Source organism: Gavialis gangeticus, unplaced genomic scaffold (assembly GCF_001723915.1).
Source record: "Gavialis gangeticus isolate Ggan-Ray unplaced genomic scaffold, GavGan_comp1, whole genome shotgun sequence".
In the NCBI taxonomy this organism is placed as follows: Eukaryota; Metazoa; Chordata; order Crocodylia; family Gavialidae; genus Gavialis; species Gavialis gangeticus.
Window position 1 is genome coordinate 20,458,558 of NW_017729011.1, and position 17,498 is coordinate 20,476,055.

Genomic DNA, 17,498 nt, shown 5'->3' on the forward strand with positions numbered 1-17,498 from the left:
CATTTAAGCCTGTGGGCCAAATCCTGCTTACGTTACTCACAGGTATCACTTGAAATCATTTGGCTTGATTTTGATTTTACTATCATACTGTAAATCAGGAGTAACTTCCCTGTGATTAATTGAGTTATATCTACAATAAAACCACTATGAGATCAAATTCAATCCCAGTGGGACTGCTAGCACATGCGCGCGTGCACACACACACACACACACACACACACACACACACACACACACACACACACACAGAGTTTGCAGAACTTTTATGGTATTTCTACAGACACAAATATTTGCAAACCCATTTTATAACTCGCGCTCCAGCTGTTGCTGCCTTTCAGTGTATTCTTTCTATTCAGCCAACAGCTTGAGTGTTTAAATTTCCAAAATGAGTTTTAAAATACTTGGCCAGTGCCTTATTACTAAAATTATTTGAGTGACTTTTTTTCTTTCCATTTCTCATCCTGTTTCCTTATGCTGTTATCAGACAGCATTGGGGAGTGAATGGGAAATATATCAAATACTGTATCCAGAGCAGAATCGTGTTTATAGCCATATGTACTTGCAAGCAAGAAACCTTACTTAGGATGCACGTCTCACTTTTCTTTCCATCCAGCAGAGACTGGGGACATTGAAGTATCATTGGACACGTAGCTGTGATAACAAATATATGAAAAGGTGGTGTTGAAAGCGAGAGAAAACCATACCGAATCTTCTTCGAGATTCTGGCAGAGACCTGGAGAAAACTTTCTCCTCCTTCAAAACAAATTCCATTGTAGAACTGATAAAAATTATTTTGCATTTTCCAAAAGCAAGTGACCTTTTTACAAAAAAAGTTCGCAATTTTTCCATCAGCTCCACCTTTTAGTTCATGAACTGGAAGCATGTCGAAGTTATATTAAGCAGGCAAGGTTCTTGGGGTAGATGTGATATCTTTTGTTAGACCAGCTGAGTAGTTTAAAAAGTTCTTTGCAAGCTTTCCTGTGCCTGAGGAAGGGTGATTGCATCTGAAAGCTTGCAAAGAACTTTTTTCCAACTACTCAGTTGCTCTAATAAAAGATATCATATCTGCCCAAAGAGCCTTGTCTGCCTACATCCTTAAACCAACATGGCTACAACCAACAACCCAGCAAAGTGATATTAAGCAGCTTTCTAGTATGGTATAGCACTGGCCCTTTGTAATAATATTCTTCAAGCATGCTAGATTACAGAATGAATGGCAATAAAACTCAGGCAAATTTGGTGATGGTACAGCGAATATTGTTGCCCTCTAAGGAATAGCGTACATAATTTGCTGTCAGTCATAGTTATACCCATTGAAGGCAATAGGGGACACACACACACATGCGCACACGCGGACATGCACGTGCGCAGTGCACATACAGTGTAGATAGTGCAGTCCTTTGCACTAGGAGTTCTGCAAGGCACATTTCAGAAAAGAGCTGTAGCAGGCTCTTGGTTGAAGGGAAGTAATTTTGCCAAGCAGCGGCTTTCATGGTTTGCGAGCTTGCTATTTTCCACCTGTACAACCCATAATTTAGATAGAGATCAAGAGCACTTCTGAATGAGTGAGCCTGACAGGACTCTAAAGACTGCTCCATCTTTAGAGGGACCCTGTGAAACAGCTCAAACTGGCACCACTAAATTTGCAAGCGTTGTTTCAAACTGCTGCAAACAAAAATGCGTGCATAATTGTTCCCAACAAATGGTGATGAAACACTGAATACAATTGGGAAACTCAAACAAATACAGTATCCTTGTGCCACTTCTGGGAAAGCAGCAAGTCAAACTGACTGCATGAGAATGGGAAAGACAGCGGATTAGTCTCAAAGCTCATGTGCTGAGCAGAGCACAAAATGAAAACTATAACAGCACAAGGAGGAGGAAAAGGGAATTAGGTTTTAAGACTTCCCCATCTTTAATAATCCCAAATTGTATTACTAGCCAAGATAAAGTCATAATTTTCTTCACTATCTCCTCCAGTCTCACCGATTTCATGAGTGTGAAAAGTGTTTATAAATATAATACGGTCAGATCCTCAAAGCGGATAAATCAGAGCGGCTCTGTTGAAATAGCAGAGTTGTGCTGACTTCTCCCAGCTGAGGACCTGATCAGCCTCTTAGAAATGGCTCATTTTCTGAACCCATGGAAATCACAGTTGTACTTGAAAGGGTTTGCTGATCTTTTTTCCAACTATGGCTCTGTGAATTAACAGAAAGGTATATGCCATCTCCTGGGATATGTCTGCTTGATTTCTTCCTTTTACTGTGTTCAGTTTTCTCCGTCCTTCCTAACTGATGATAAGTTTTAACAGAGGAGAGGCAGTCAAGCGGAATGCTAAGATTATATGCCTTCATATGTCTCATGGCTAAGCACCACGTATTCTTCTTTTTCTTTTCAAAACAGGGTTTCCAAGGCAAGACAGGACCTCCAGGTCCTCCAGGGGTTGTTGGCCCTCAGGTAAGTAAGTCACTGCCTTCCTGCACTGCTTAATCCTACCTACATATCCCAGTAGACTTGGAAGTGCCGGAGACTGCCTAGTTTAGCAAAGCTTCTGGGAGAATGAATAGACTAGCGGTTTCAAAAGGATCTATGGCCACATCCATGAGATGTTGACCTCTTTGTAAACCCTGGCTGGTAATGGTTGTGAGCATCCAAAATCTCTTTTGCTTCATTTTGGATTGAATTTTACTCCTGTATCTCTACTCAGAGACCCAGCCTGTCAAAGGCACCTTCCAGCATCTCTCAGGATAGAGCGCTAAGATAAAACTGCCCTTGAAATCAAAGGGCTGAATAAATCATCTTCCCCTTCTGCTCAGTGAAGTCACTTCAGATTTGCTATGAAGCTGGGAGCAGCAGGACTGACTGGGATTTCACTAACCCTGAAGTAAATCAGGAATTAAGGAAGTTAATGCAGTCATAGTGGTGTCAAAATGGTGTAAGAGGAGAATTGGTTGCAAAATTTGGCCTGTTGGGTGTCTCATCACAAGTTTATACTACTTACATTCCGGACCTGGAGTAGAGATGATCTCTTTTATTAGACCAACAAGATTTTTGCAAAAAAAATTTCTTTAATTGCGAGCTTTTGGGCACAAATGCCCTTCGTCAGGCTTTGGGCACAAACGCCCTTCATCAGGCTTCGGGCACAAGCACCCTTCATCAGGCATCGGAGGAAAGATTGTAAAAATTCCCCTGGGTAGATATGCACGTTCATAGTTCATAGGATTTCACAGAGGAATCAATAGATGGAAAACTCCTCTGGGCAGGCAGTTCATAGCTGGTGTGGAGCCGCTCACCTCCTGATTGCCTTTTCCTCTAGACCAATATGGCTACAACTGGATACCTAATACTTGCATGTTATTTTACTGCAAGACTTCGAGTTACTTTAAGAGCAATGTCGAATGGCTGCAGAAGGGATTGATATGTTCCATGGCAAGATGGATTTGAAGCAACACTGCTGTTAAATTGCTTTACTTTCTGGGGAAATGTTGTTTAATGTAGTTTTAGACTATTGCCAGATGCTACCAAACCTTTTCAGTCCCAGCCAAACTCTGTGCAGCTTCCTGCACAAATAAAAACTGCATTATGTGAGCAAGCTTTTTTTATTGCAAAGGTTTTTGATTGAAGGGGGACTGATTTATATATGAGTTGTTCACTGTTTAATTACACAGCAATCAAGTTATCCATTCAAATTAATGGCAGTGTAAATCCTGTATTACAAGGCAAATGCTCGCATACTTTGAAAGCAGAGTTTATGCCAACTCTATTGAACTCTGCAAATATAGTGTAGCCTGCAGAAAGAGGACATCATTATTGAACCCATTGAACCTATAATTGAAGGGTGCCTAAGGAAAGACCTGTCACGTGTGCCCAAAATGAGGAACGCCACAGACTGCTCCAGCAGTGGAGCTAGCCATTTCATCGAATGCCTTTTTGAGTACATGGGCACTGGAATTCAGAAATGTTTTCCTCCAATTCCCTTCATACAGAGGGTCTTCAGAAGAATTGTGCAGCCCTAACAAAAGTTATGGTGAAGACAGCCTGCGTGCTTGGACCCGATGGGCTTGTCATCCTGGCCCTGCTTCATGCTTCCAACGCTCTTGGATGCGGTGATGTAGAGGCAAGGCCCTGTGCCCCAGACCCAGCATCCTTACATCTCCTAGGTGGATGTTGGACGACTAATATCCATAACAGATCTTGCTTATGTGCATCCCAGCTTCTGGTGGAAAGGACTTCTCCAGAATTATGCCTGTTGCTAGAAGAAAGAGGTCTTTTTGGGCTCTGGAGTCGCCTATCTCCTTTGGAAGCACAGCTAGCTGCCGTCTTATATTACTTCCTCACTCGAAAGGGTTCAGGCCTCTTCCTTAGCTCTGGATGGGGACACTTAGGGGCACACTGATCTCTGTTCATCAGCCTTCTGTCAAAGATCACACTGCTTCTCAGCAGCTGCTGTCTAGATTTTCAAAGGTCTCATTCACATTTTCTGATGTGTTAGACAACCTGTCATCTTGAACACCTTCCTTTGCATCTCCCTGACTTTTCTTAGGGCCCTACTGGTGAGACGGGTCCAATGGGCGAGCGTGGACATCCAGGCCCACCTGGTCCACCAGGTGAACAGGGGCTTCCTGGACTCACTGGAAAGGAAGGGACCAAGGTATGTGGCTGGCACTTGTCTTCTGACTCCTATACCATCCAGAGCGCAGGGCTGTGTTGGGAGATGATGTTCAAGGCACAAGGGTGGAAGAGAGGGCTGGTTCCAGTTAGAAATGGAGGTACCTGCTTCTGTTTGATGACCTATGAGTGATCTGCTGGGAGCTGAGTGGATAATGCCAAGTGTCTGTTCCCCCACCCCTGATTTGCAGGTATAATTTGTGCCTGCCATTGACCTGAGGGCCAGTCTGGGTGCCCATGCCCATAACAGACTGATTGCAAGGGCAGAGAGGGTAGTTGGGGGTGACGGGCGTTAAGATTTGCATGTCAAGCAGTAACTTAACTAAGGCTGTCCGTCTTGTGAGCAAATCCGTGACTTTACGTGGGGTGGCATTTCCATCTGCATGTAACCTGAAGCAGGAACCCCAAACCTGAATTGTCCCAGTCCCCTAAATGTTGGATCAGTATTCCTCAATTAACAACTTTCTTGATAATGAGCAGAACCACAGCCAGAGATCTAAATGTGGTCTGAACTTTAGGAGATAAGACCTCCAAAACCCAGACCCAGACCTGCATTTGAACGATGCAGCTCCATCCATGTTGTATAAAGGGGTTTCTTTTTTGTTTTTTTTGTTTTTTTGCCAGAGATCCCCCTTGATCAGTGTCTCCTATGGAGTTTAAGGTTTTGTAGTTGAGCATGCAGTTAAGATGACAAGTTACCCTTGGATAATGAGGTGTATGGGGCCTCTTTTGTAGATTCAAGCCTGGCTGGATGAAGGGAGAAGTTTCAGAGAGGAAATATAGACTTGCAAGTCCCAATAAGAGTGTCTGTATTGAGAACCTGGTGGAAAGACCTTCTGTTCTTGCTGATTGCAAAGTTTAAAAGAATTAACACTTTTCATTTCAGGGTGACCCAGGTCCCGCTGGCCTTCCAGGAAAAGATGGACCGCCTGGTTTGAGAGGCTTCCCTGGGGAGAGAGGTCTCCCTGGCCCCATTGTAAGTTAAAGCCCCCTTTACCCTTCTCATTGAATGAATGAAGTATATAATGCCATGTGATGTAAGATAAAGATATACTGCCATATGCTTTTTGAGAATGATGCTCTTTTTCTTCTCTTTTGCTTTGCTTCTAGGGAGCTCTAGGGCTGAAAGGCAATGAAGGTCCTCCAGGCCCCCCAGGCCCAGCGGTAAGTTTTAGCTCCAAGCCTTTGCGTGGCACCATGTAATACATTTGCAGGCCTAATAAAAAACTACAGAAAACTAGAAGTTGTTTAACAGACATTATTCCACGTTGGTGTTAATGGCTACATATCTGGGTATCCTTTTATTTTACCTGACATGCAGGCAGTAGCTCTGTCTGGGAGTCAAGAAAACATCTGATGAGCAAGGGGACTGGATGCCTCGGGCATTTGCAATGGGGGATTGGGGCTTTTTACTTCTAAATAACTAGCTGTGCCCACTGCACGTTGCGCTCACCTGGGATTTCTCATTCAGCAGAGCTGAATTGTCTTCTGGAGGACAAGGGTCATCATCAAACCCTTTTGTTTAATTTAGTGATGAAATGGCAGGTGCTTCTTCAACTTCAAGCTCTGATAACCGAGTTCCTGCACCACCTAGAGAAGATCTCGGTCATTCGCAGGAGTTTAGTTACAAGAAGAGTCTACGAGACCCCTTGCGTTCATGGTGCAGAACTGGTACCTGACTGTGCCCCCTCTCATTGCACTCTCTTAAACACTGACATTTGCACTTCAGGTGTTTCCTTCAGCCTAATTTTGCGGTCCGATCTCCCTCCATCGTTTACATACACACGATGCCTTTCCTCCCATGTCCCCACAACAGGGTTCTCCTGGTGAGAGAGGTCCTGCTGGTGCAGCTGGCCCCATTGGTTTGCCTGGACGGCCTGGACCCCAAGGCCCCCCAGGACCTGCTGGCGAAAAGGGTGCTCCGGTAAGTCGTTTGCATCCAGGTGGGCGGCAGCGGGTGAAACGTGTCTGTGTATTCAGTGTGAGGGGAGTTAGAAAATGCTTTGTGTGCGTGTGAAAATTATGCTGCGGGCACAACTGAAGGTGAGTTCATCAGGCCGTCCGTGGGCTACTGAACCCCATCTGCCAAGGTACACAAGTTCCCCTATAGACAATACATATGGCAATTTTAGGAAAGGAAATCTCACAGAGGGAATTTCTACTCCAGTGATTCTCAGTCCTGTTCCCGTAGGTTAGGGCGAGATTTCTGCAGTGTTGCTTTCAGTTAAATTTTCTTTTCACGGAGCCGGTGAGTATTATTCTTTTGATATTCCTCATGACTGGTGCCAGGAGGAGGGCAGGTACATGGATACCAGGATGACTCAGCTCTAGATAGTTTAAGATGAAAGTCGAGATGTTTTCTCCTCTCCGCTGCCTTCACAGCTTCTTCCTGCAACATCTTGTGCGTGGGTGCTGAGAAAACATGCCAGTGTGAGCCCAGGCAGTGGAACAGCCACCATCAGGGCTATACATAGGGATAAGCGAGCTGGAAAAGTACAGGGCAGAAAAGAACAGCAAACACTCCTCCTATGGTGCCATACTTTATTCACTTAGATCAGTGTGTTTTCATTGCATATGCTGTCTCCCTCTCACTCTTAACCACATTGAACAGGTGAGCCCTGCAGTCAAAATGCAATCCTGCAACCCTGTTTTAACATCTGTGCTACAGACCATGTATATACCTAGGGCTAGAAATGACTTTAGCAAATGAGAAGCGGTCCTCAGAGCAGGAAAAGATGAAAAGATGGTAGAAATGACAGGTCAGAGTGGTTCTCAGTGAAAAACAACCGCAGGACAGGCTCATGGGCAGCTTATTTCACCTTTGGGGCTACCCCTAGTAACCAGACCACAGCATCTTGCATGTACTGATTGTTCCTTTTGCCTTCCTTTCCCCTGTGTTGTTGCATTTCTGTCTCTTTTGAGACCCACAGTAGTCATTTTGTTAGAGGCTAAACTGAAAGAAAAATGAGAAAAATAAAGTTGCTGCCGCTTTAATATGCCCCTGACACTGCGTGTGGATAAACCCGGACCTGAGTGTGAGCTCATGGGCCTTAAAGGAAAATGGATGCTGCAGAACAAGGGGGTGGATACGTGAAACAATTATACTGGTTTTAAATGACACTGATATACTGTGGGTCACACTGAACTGATGCAGCTCTTCCATTTCTAAGCAACACTTAGCTTCTACACCTGTTAACTACTTATTATTACATCTGTCCACAGCCTAAATCACCTTTATAAAAGGGGTATTGTAATTAGGCAAAGAAAAGTCACAACTGTCAGTTTAGTTGCAAAACTCCTGACAAAGAAAAAGGTATAAGTCCTTAGCTCTACTGTTTAGGAAGGCAAATCTTCTTCCCATCAGCCTTAGGTTGTTCTTAGATGCTCAGAAAGCTTCCTTGAATGCAAATGCTTTGCCATGCTAAAAGACAGTGGGTCAGCTGCAGACACCTCCCTATAGTAGGTTCACCCCAAAGCTATGGCATGTCACATCATATTCAGGAGAATAAACTGGGATTATGATACTGTCATGCCTCTTTGGAATAACTAGCTAGCTATAAGGCTAACTAAAATCTGTTTTTGGATTAACTATCCACCTCCAGAAAACCCTGCAGTGCTTCTTCTGCTGTCCTTGCCTAGCAAAGCTTGCTGCTTACATGTATGTGCAGCCTTCAGCATGTGTGGACCTGGGCATCCTAGGTGGTGCCTGTGGGAACTGATGCAATATAAATATATCGATAATAGCAGAGAATGGGAAGAGTCTGTTTAGAGCAGTCTGGGTTAATGGCAGCAGCAAACACTGAAGTATGACTTGTTAACTGGACTTCAGAATAAGGAAGGGAAAAAAAAACCAGGGAATTTGCTCAGATCCTGCTGTGCTAATGGACTTCATTGTATGAGTCGAAGTAGACAGATGGGTGGGTGAGTGAATGCATCTAGCAGTTTCCTGCAGTCCTTTAATCTGTGGGAATATATTGTATCATGCCATCAGTATAGTGAGATGTTTCTTTACGTATATATAGATATGTCTATATCTATATATATATATATGTAAAGAAACATTTCACTATACTGATCTATATCTATCTATCTATCTATCTATCTATCTATCGATGCGGATTTAGGCAAATGTGCTTCTTCTGTGAGAGATGCAGAGCTGTGCTTTAATAGATAGATAGATATTAAAGCACAGCTCTGCATCTCTCACAGAAGAAGCACATTTGCCTAAATCCTGCCAGGCCTGTTGTCTGGGATGCATGTCACTGACTTCGATTTTTTGAATCACACACATCACATTCAGCCTCAAATCCCTGGAAATGGCCAAATACTGGTCTCGGTGATTTCAGACTGAGCTAGGACATTTATGTTGATTGATTTGTGTTATTAAAGGTGTGTTTTCCCCACTGCTTTCTGCATTTGGTGGTTTATTGAAAGCTATAGCTGCTAGTCCTGAGGCAAGAATTTCCTCTTGAAACAGCTTTATGAACATCTGTACAACAGGGTATATGTATGATGTGTTATTGGACAGATGAATAGGCAATTTATCAGGCATCTAATCATTTACAACAGGGCACCCAGGATTCAGATACAATTAAAGTATGTGCCAGGGAACTGAAAAAAAACATCAGCCATTCAGCTCATATAAACAAAGGCAAATTCAATTGCAGACACAGTCGTAGGAATACAAGAAAGTTGTAAGGTGGAAGCCAGCAGAGGTTGCCTTCTCCACTTAAGATATGTTTAATTGCTCAGAAAATACAGATGAGAGGTCAGTCTCCTTAAGAAACCGACTGTGATATGGAGTAGACAGAGAAAGAAAGTATACTTTACCATAGAGAGAACTAGCATTTCCTCCTAATTGGTTAGAGTGAGAGTTTATAAGAATCAGATCATGGAAATCAAAACGCGTTAAAGTTTTATTCATCACCCAGAGAAAAAGACAAGCAGATAAATTGGGATCCAAAATAATGATGCTATTATGGTTCGGAATTGCAACAATAATTCAGATACTTGCTGTCAGGCTGTTTTCCCCCCCCTTTTTTGCTTTCTTTTTTCTTTTGAGATGGAAATTCTGGCTGGGTTCCAACAGTGAGCACCAGCGAGTTATAAAATGTCTACCAGATACCAGTTGTATTGTGTGCTCTCATATGCTATCAGAAACCATTGGCAGATGATAAGTAATGATGACATTAATGAGACTTTAGACTTGACTTGGGAAATGAAAAAGAGCCTTGTCCAACGTGCATGCTTATTGTACCTCCAGGGCGAGAAAGGACCTCAAGGTCCAGCTGGTCGTGATGGCATTCAAGGCCCAATCGGACTCCCAGGTCCCGCAGGCCCTGTTGGTCCGCCAGGAGAGGATGGAGATAAGGTAAGAGAAGGCTCCGCTTGGATCAGCAGCAATGTAAAAAGCCCTTTTCCCTTTCAGCAGAACTGCTCCTGGTGTGAGGTCAGAATTGGAGCGGCTCCATTTAGTGGTGCAAGTTAGGTTTTCCTACTTTTGCAATCCTGTTAGCCCTGTGAAGCCAGAAGCACTGAGAGAGAGTTGCGTAGATTATTTTCCTTGTTGTGCATTGTCAACGAAATGACTTACTGTGTTCCAGTTGGTGGCCCTTCTGGGCCTCTCTCATGTGTCATTGCCCCAGGTGTTGGGGGGAAGGGGGTTGTGTATTTTCCCCAAAACCTACAACAACAAACCCCTTTGGAGATAAGGGTATCCAAAGTTGATAAGCAGGGATACTCCCTTCATTCTCGCTTTCTCTACTAGCAAGATTGGTGCAATACTTTCAGTACCTACCAGCAGTTGAGAGAAGGTGTCATCAGCAAAGGAATACCGTTATGTCAGAATATAACTCAGTTATATCAAATATAATATAATCAGCTATATCAACATGCCCGTGAGAAGTTGACTTCTCCTGGTTGAGGTCCCAAAATGCTAGGTTATTGGAGAACACGGTGTTTGACAGCTAGGTGACTGGAGAGCATGGTGTTTGAGGTACGTGAGTGCTTACTGAGCTGTATGCATGAACTGTATATTTTCATATCCAACAGGGTGAGATTGGAGAACCTGGCCAGAAAGGAAGCAAGGGTGACAAAGGCGAACAAGTAAGTTCGAATTGCATTATACAGGAAAAGCCTTTTTTTGTATTTCACAGTTGGTTTGGGCATCTCCAAAGCTATGTCTTGGGGAGCAGCTCTCCTGGCGGGACTATAAGACTGTGCAAAGGTTCACTCAAGTATAGGGACCCATTGACCTTTGGCAGGTAAGCTACACCAGTTTCAGTATGCGGTGGCAGTCAAGGGAGTGATGTGGCTAGCATTAGCCTTTGGCTTCTCCGCTTGACTGACCCGGCACCCCCTTACAGCTGGGTGAGTTGTGGACAGTCTTTGGCACAAGTCAGGAAGGAAGCTGAAATTATGCCTCTGTAGTGTTAGTGAGACTCTGTGACCATTTTGCAACCTTGTCATTTGTTGGGGTGGGGGGGAATCAGGAGATAGTTATTTTGCATTATTGGTGGAACTATAAAATTACATATTGAACATTTGTTTCTTAACAGGGTCCACCAGGTCCTACAGGGCCTCAAGGTCCGATTGGTCAACCAGGTCCAGCTGTGAGTATTGTTGCCATTATTAATTACCATATTTTCCCTATAAGCTACCCATGAAAAATATTACAAACATAATATTTAATATCGGTCCAGCCTGTGGTCACTGACTGCAGTGAGAGGTGGGAATAGGGGCCCTGGATAGAACATGTATTTCTGTTTAAATCATGTTAAACTGTCTCTCTAGGGAGCTGATGGTGAACCAGGTCCTAGAGGACAACAAGGCCTGTTTGGTCAGAAAGGTGATGAAGGGCCAAGAGGTTTCCCTGGTCCCCCAGGCCCAGTGGGTTTGCAGGTAATTCCCAGTGCTATGGGGTATATGGGGTTTTGAGTTACTCGGTTGCTCTTGTGATGTTTCCCATTGAACATATCCCTTCTGACTATGTTCCTATAGGGCTTGCCTGGGCCACCTGGTGAGAAGGGAGAAACGGGTGATGTTGGACAAATGGTGAGTGATGCCTAGATCTCCCATTAACTCCATTGCTAGCTTTGGTATCTAGTCCACATGGGGTTTTTTTTTTTCCTTCTTGTTATCTAAATATGTCTCCCCCTATTTATAGGGCCCGCCAGGTCCACCTGGGCCAAGAGGTCCTTCCGGATCCCCAGGAGCTGATGGTCCACAAGGTCCACCTGGTGGAATAGGAAACCCTGGGGCCGTGGGAGAAAAGGTAAAGCACATTGAGCAGGTCTGATCGGGCTCTCCTTAGAGTCAGAGGGAAGTTTTCTATGACTCCAATGGAAACAGGATTGCCACGTGGTAGTAGCATTACCAAGGACTCTGTTAACAAGCCAAAGTTCTCTATTAAGATACCAGTTATCAATTAGAAAGGGGAGGGAAGATGAAAAACTTTGTCCCTTGTTGGATGCTCTTACCATCTGAAGACTGACCCTCTCGGTGAAATGAGTTTTGGTGGGGAAGATCAGGTGAATAGGTGTCCACTAACTGCTAGGACAGCTGCTGTTTCTGTTGGCCCCGTTGAGATATCCAAGGGAATAATTGTCCTTGAGACTGACCTACGCTTCTGCTAATAGGGCCACTTAATGGAGACAGGCAAGGCTGAGTGAGGAAGATTGCACCGTCAGTGACATGATGCTTGCACTTGATGTGCAAATAAGTAGGTGCCTTTTACAGAAGGCAGCTTCTACCTGCCATGAATATATTTTTTTCCTCCTTTGAAAAGGCAGTGGAAATTCAGCTGCCCATACATGTTGGTGTTTGATTGCTTCTTAATTATGCTCAACATATTATTGAGAAGTTGAATAGCCTCCGCTTCTGCTAGCAGTGGGAACAGAAGGTGGCTAGCACCTCACCAGAGCACTCAGCATCTTTCTGAGCTTAGCCTTCGGTGAGCTTAGGCCCATGTAGTAAAAGAACGGTATTGATTACACATGATATTTTAACTTGAGTTATTTGAATGTTTTAGTCAAAAAATTCCAAACCAAAAGTTTGCAAGAAGTTAGCTTTTGTTCATTTTTATGACCAGCTTTAATTTCCACACTACAGGAAGTGAATGCCTGCTTTGAACTAAAAAGGAACACACTTCATTGTGTGCTAGCAATAGTAAGAAAATCACAATATTTTTCCCAATTCATAGGGGGAGCCCGGTGAATCTGGTGAGCCTGGTCTTCCTGGAGAAGTTGGCCCTCTGGTAAGTGAGACGTTGTGGTCTGTAAATAGATGCCTACTTTGACTTTATCCAAAATGGAACAGGATTTGCAGCTTAATGAATCTGCGGGGTCAGGGTAGCCATAGGGGCGTGGATCTCCATAACATGAATTGGACTGTACATGTCCGAACTGCTTCAGCAGGCCAGCAGACCTTCTGTGTTTGAATGATGTGTTTTGCAGTGGCTCCCTCAGGAAAGCTGGACAAAACATTTTTGCATGTTAAAGAAAAATGCAGATGTAGTCCTACCAAAACAGTTCATGAACTCATCATAGCCTGGAGCTGGAGGCTTAGTAGGGTGCTCTGTAGAATAAGTGCCAATGTTATATAAGGCTGTAGATGGGAGCTGCAGGGCCTGAAATCTGTCTTCTGCTTTGGAAAGAAGGACATCGGACTTCAGGAGGCAGAGCAGACTGCTAAATGCTGCAGCCTACAGCAGGCTGGCATTGCCGTGCTATAGTATGGTTACATAAAAACTTGTCATTCTTTACTATACATTGTCCATGCCATAGTAAAAACAACACAGGTGCTATCAAATGCTTTTGAGGGATTTGGAGGAGAGAGTCTCTTTGGAGAATGCATAAAATTAAATGCACAAATGCCAGCTTTTCTGTTCTCTGGATAACAAAGATATCTCATTTTTCCTTACAGGGTCCTAAGGGAGAAAGAGGTGAGAAGGGAGAAGCAGGCCCCTCTGGTGCTGCAGGTCCTCCTGGCCCCAAAGGTCCACCGGGTGATGACGGTCCCAAAGGTAGCCCTGTAAGTACTGTAATGTGTCTTGTTAGAATAGTGCCCTCCTCTTGCCAAGCAGAGGATTATTTTTGGGTGGCTGCGTGCAAAAGATGCTCCGGAAGTTTTAGGTGATTTAAGTCAAATGAGCCATACCTTCAAATGGTGCAAACTAATTCCTTTGGTGATTATGGTGAGAAAAAGCTGCAGTTAATAGTAGTTAAGCTAATGCAAAATGAACCAATCCTCTCACATTCGGGTGAAATTCGTCTCTGCTTGCAGGTTTGATATGAGGACCTTGCCCATACAACTTATTTTTAACACTTGAGCAGTGCATAAGACATTGAGCGGTCCCCTGCCCAGGGAATAACTATGTAGGACAACGTGTTTATTAGAGATCCGTTTTCTTTACAGCATGATTGTGTTGTGGGCTTTGTACATCTAGAGCCAGATGCTTAGCTGATGTAAACTGTCAAAGCTCCACTGAAATCTGTGGAACTACACCACTTTGAACAGCATTTTTCTTGCCCGATTTTTTTATTATTTTTAATCTCATTGGCTGAAGAAATTTGCTCCATAATAAGCAAAGAAAGCATGAAATAATAAAGGAAGCGGGGGAGTTAGTCATCTGTCTGAGCAGATGGGCCTTTGGAATAGCATGCTATTGGTCGATGCCTACTGTCTGAATATTATCCCAGGGATCAATTGAAATATGCACTAGACATTGGCTGGGAAGAATGGCAATGCACTCTAATGATTACATGTTGTATGATGCCCCCGAGTGAAATATACTGTGCCCAAAGGGTGAGATCATCAGCTGGTGTTAAGCGGAGTTGCCTTTTTGCTTCATTGGATCAGCGCTGATTTACTTCGAAGTAATTAAATTGTAATTGAGAGCTGAGTTTCATCGTGTCCTGCCTGTACATTGCAAGCTACTGCTGGCAACCAGTACTCAACCTCCAAATGCAGCCCCTCCCCACGCTTGGTTAAGAGTTCATGTCCGAATCCAAATTGCAAAGATGACCCCTGCTTCATCTCTATCGTGAACCAAATGGAAACGTCCAGGTCTGAACATCTTAAAATTGCGGAGAATTTCTTTGACTCTGCCCTCTGAACATAATGAAGTGAAACAAACATTGAACATTGACTCTCAGGAGCTTTTCTCAAGGCTGGCATTGATTGCATTGATCAGATCTCAAGATTTATTTTCCATTGAGCTTCATGGATCTGAACTTTAAGCACATCTCAGCTTTGGGGCTCAAGACTTGGCTGTGTACAGTGGCGATTTCTGTGTTCGGGTTAATGATTTTGTGTTGTTTTGCAGTAGCAGAATTGACCTTAGGAAAACTTTCTTTTTCCTTTGTAGGGTCCGGTTGGTTTTCCTGGTGACCCTGGCCCTCCTGGAGAACCTGGCCCAGCTGTAAGTACCCATCTTATGGAAATGATTTTTGCTTCTTCTACTGTTACCCTATGAAATACTTCCAAGTCTTGTCCTATAACCACCAGCAGAAGTGCTGGAATTGGTTTTTCCTCTCTTGCAAAAGGAGGAATGGAAATTTCTACCAATGCTGTTTTTCTGACATGCATATAACACTGGGCAATGATGGCATTCATAGGTTTTGCTGTCCTCCAAATCTTTGAAAAAATACTTATGTCAGTAAAGCTACAAACAAACGTCACATTTGTCCCAAGATAAAGCATTTTATCCCAGGACAAAGTACAGCTATTTAAACATCTACACCCATTATCCTGGGATAAATCCTAAAAAGGTTTATGGGATAAGAAGTGCTAGCAGTTTATCCTGGGACGTTGCAAAGTGCATCTGAATGGTGGTCCCAGGATTGCATCCTTGCCTCCATGGCAGAAAAGGAGCAGTGCATTCAACCACTCACTAAGCCCTGATTAGAAGGCCAATTTGTATACATGCCTATCCCAGGATATTTCTGTTCTGGGACAAACACAGGCACAATGTATTCAGGAACAAATGCAATGTTTTTTCCTAGCCTAAGAGTTTGTATTTTCTGTGAAAATTTTCAAGTAGCATGACTTAGTCCCACTCTTATAAAGACAGCGGAGTTGCCTGTGCATTCACTGCATTTGCCCTTTGCTCTTGGTGATGCTGTTAGGATGGACTGCTTTTACCTGGAACAGGAAAAAGAGAAACACATAGTAAATAAACCTTGCTTCTTCTCCTAGGGTCAAGATGGTCCCACAGGTGACAAAGGTGATGATGGTGAACCTGGGCAGACTGTGAGTACACTCAGATAAACGTGATCTATTATGCATTTGCAGCAGATGCCACAGGTTCAATTCCTAGGCCTAATCTTTGCCCAGGCTACTAGAAATATAGGAACACATATAGGGGGAGATTTCCAGAGAGACAACCAGCAGCTATAAACCCAGCTTCCATCAACTTCCAGCGGAGGCTAAGCTCCTGTGCTACCTCTGCTTATAATAATGCACTGCAGCCCTCAGGAATGAATGTCAACGCTTAAGTATGTTTGAAATGTATCTTACCTTGCCTGCATGATGGGAATGGGGTGATGAAAGGAAATACCAACTTCATCTCTAACGAGTGAGCAGAACTTGTGCAATGCCTCTATTCCTAATGCTAATGCGGGCTGGAGTCGGGCTGATTATATGCTACTTATCTGCTGTGTTTCTTTGGCATGTCATGGATTGTATTTTTTCCACATGAAACCTAGGGATCTCCTGGTCCTACTGGAGAACCTGGCCCATCTGGTCCACCTGGGAAAAGGGTAAGCTAATCTTTGGACATATATGTACACTTTGGTTAGGTGCATGAAGTAGGGATTGTTATTTTCCTTTTAATTCCAACAGGCCTTACCCAAGCAATTATTTTTTTTAAGTTCTGATCAAATGGGATCACCTGCTTTCTATAGCTACATTTGTCAATCTGATAAAACATGAACCTTATAATATTGTCACGGTTATGTATAGGGTGTCATAGCTCAATCCTCATGTAGTGCAAATGCTGAAAAAGCCAGTTGTGTTGTGTCAGTGATGGATAAAGCTCCAGTCCTCAGTTATCCCTTAGAATTACTAAGAGATGAAGTAAATCTGCTCATTGCCCATTGAAATGCAATAGGTTGTTGGCACTGTTGTAAGAAGTTTAGGACCCCATCAAAAGCCCATGAAGATCAGCAAGAAGATGCCCACTCATCTGCAAGGCCTTTCAGATCTTTGGTTCCCCCCAAAAAAGTGAGAAAATATTTGCCTCACCTTTCCTGTATTCAGTATTTCTTGCCAAACTGGGATAGGGGTGAAGAGCACTAATTTATAAAGGAGTTATTTTTTTTAATTCATTTGCAAGTTGATATCAAGGTACTATTTTTCTCTATGTACCCCCCACCGCAGATACTTTAGGTTACTTGAGGACTAACATTGTAATGCTTCTGCTTCGTGTTCTCCATAGGGTCCACCTGGCCCAGCAGGTCCTGAAGGAAGACAGGGAGAGAAAGGAGCTAAGGTACGGGGTGAACTTGTTTGAGCAAGGTCCCTAGTGATGCCCTCCACAGTCTAGTGTTCAGCACACCTCATACAATCCAGTGTTAAAAGACCAGGATGTCAAATTCACTTTGTTTCAACCAATGACAAAGTTAAAATATGGGGCTATGAGCCTTGGATGCAGATTTTTATATTCACTTCTCTTTTAAATGCTTGTTTCATCATTTAACAAACTCCACTGAGATAATTGTGACTTTGCAAAAGGTCAGAGAATGTGGGGTTTGGGGTATCAGAAGGTCCATGCGCTGAAGTTGACTGTTCTGGAGATAGCACTGTGCATGCAGGGTTGTATAATATCATAA

General features: G+C 43.5%; 1 protein-coding gene across 2 annotated transcripts in view; it reads left to right on the forward strand.

Moving 5' to 3' along the window:
- Positions 1–17,498, forward strand: part of COL5A1 (collagen type V alpha 1 chain) — a 295,334-nt gene that overhangs the window by 254,664 nt on the left and 23,172 nt on the right. For both annotated transcript variants that reach the window (XM_019510780.1, XM_019510779.1), the window contains exons 38-54: positions 2,404–2,457; positions 4,544–4,651; positions 5,555–5,644; positions 5,779–5,832; positions 6,485–6,592; positions 9,932–10,039; positions 10,720–10,773; positions 11,226–11,279; positions 11,461–11,568; positions 11,668–11,721; positions 11,834–11,941; positions 12,869–12,922; positions 13,591–13,698; positions 15,035–15,088; positions 15,865–15,918; positions 16,374–16,427; positions 17,105–17,158. In XM_019510780.1, the coding sequence (XP_019366325.1) occupies positions 2,404–2,457; positions 4,544–4,651; positions 5,555–5,644; positions 5,779–5,832; positions 6,485–6,592; positions 9,932–10,039; positions 10,720–10,773; positions 11,226–11,279; positions 11,461–11,568; positions 11,668–11,721; positions 11,834–11,941; positions 12,869–12,922; positions 13,591–13,698; positions 15,035–15,088; positions 15,865–15,918; positions 16,374–16,427; positions 17,105–17,158 (1,278 nt within the window). The remainder of the gene's footprint in view (positions 1–2,403; positions 2,458–4,543; positions 4,652–5,554; positions 5,645–5,778; positions 5,833–6,484; positions 6,593–9,931; positions 10,040–10,719; positions 10,774–11,225; positions 11,280–11,460; positions 11,569–11,667; positions 11,722–11,833; positions 11,942–12,868; positions 12,923–13,590; positions 13,699–15,034; positions 15,089–15,864; positions 15,919–16,373; positions 16,428–17,104; positions 17,159–17,498) is intronic.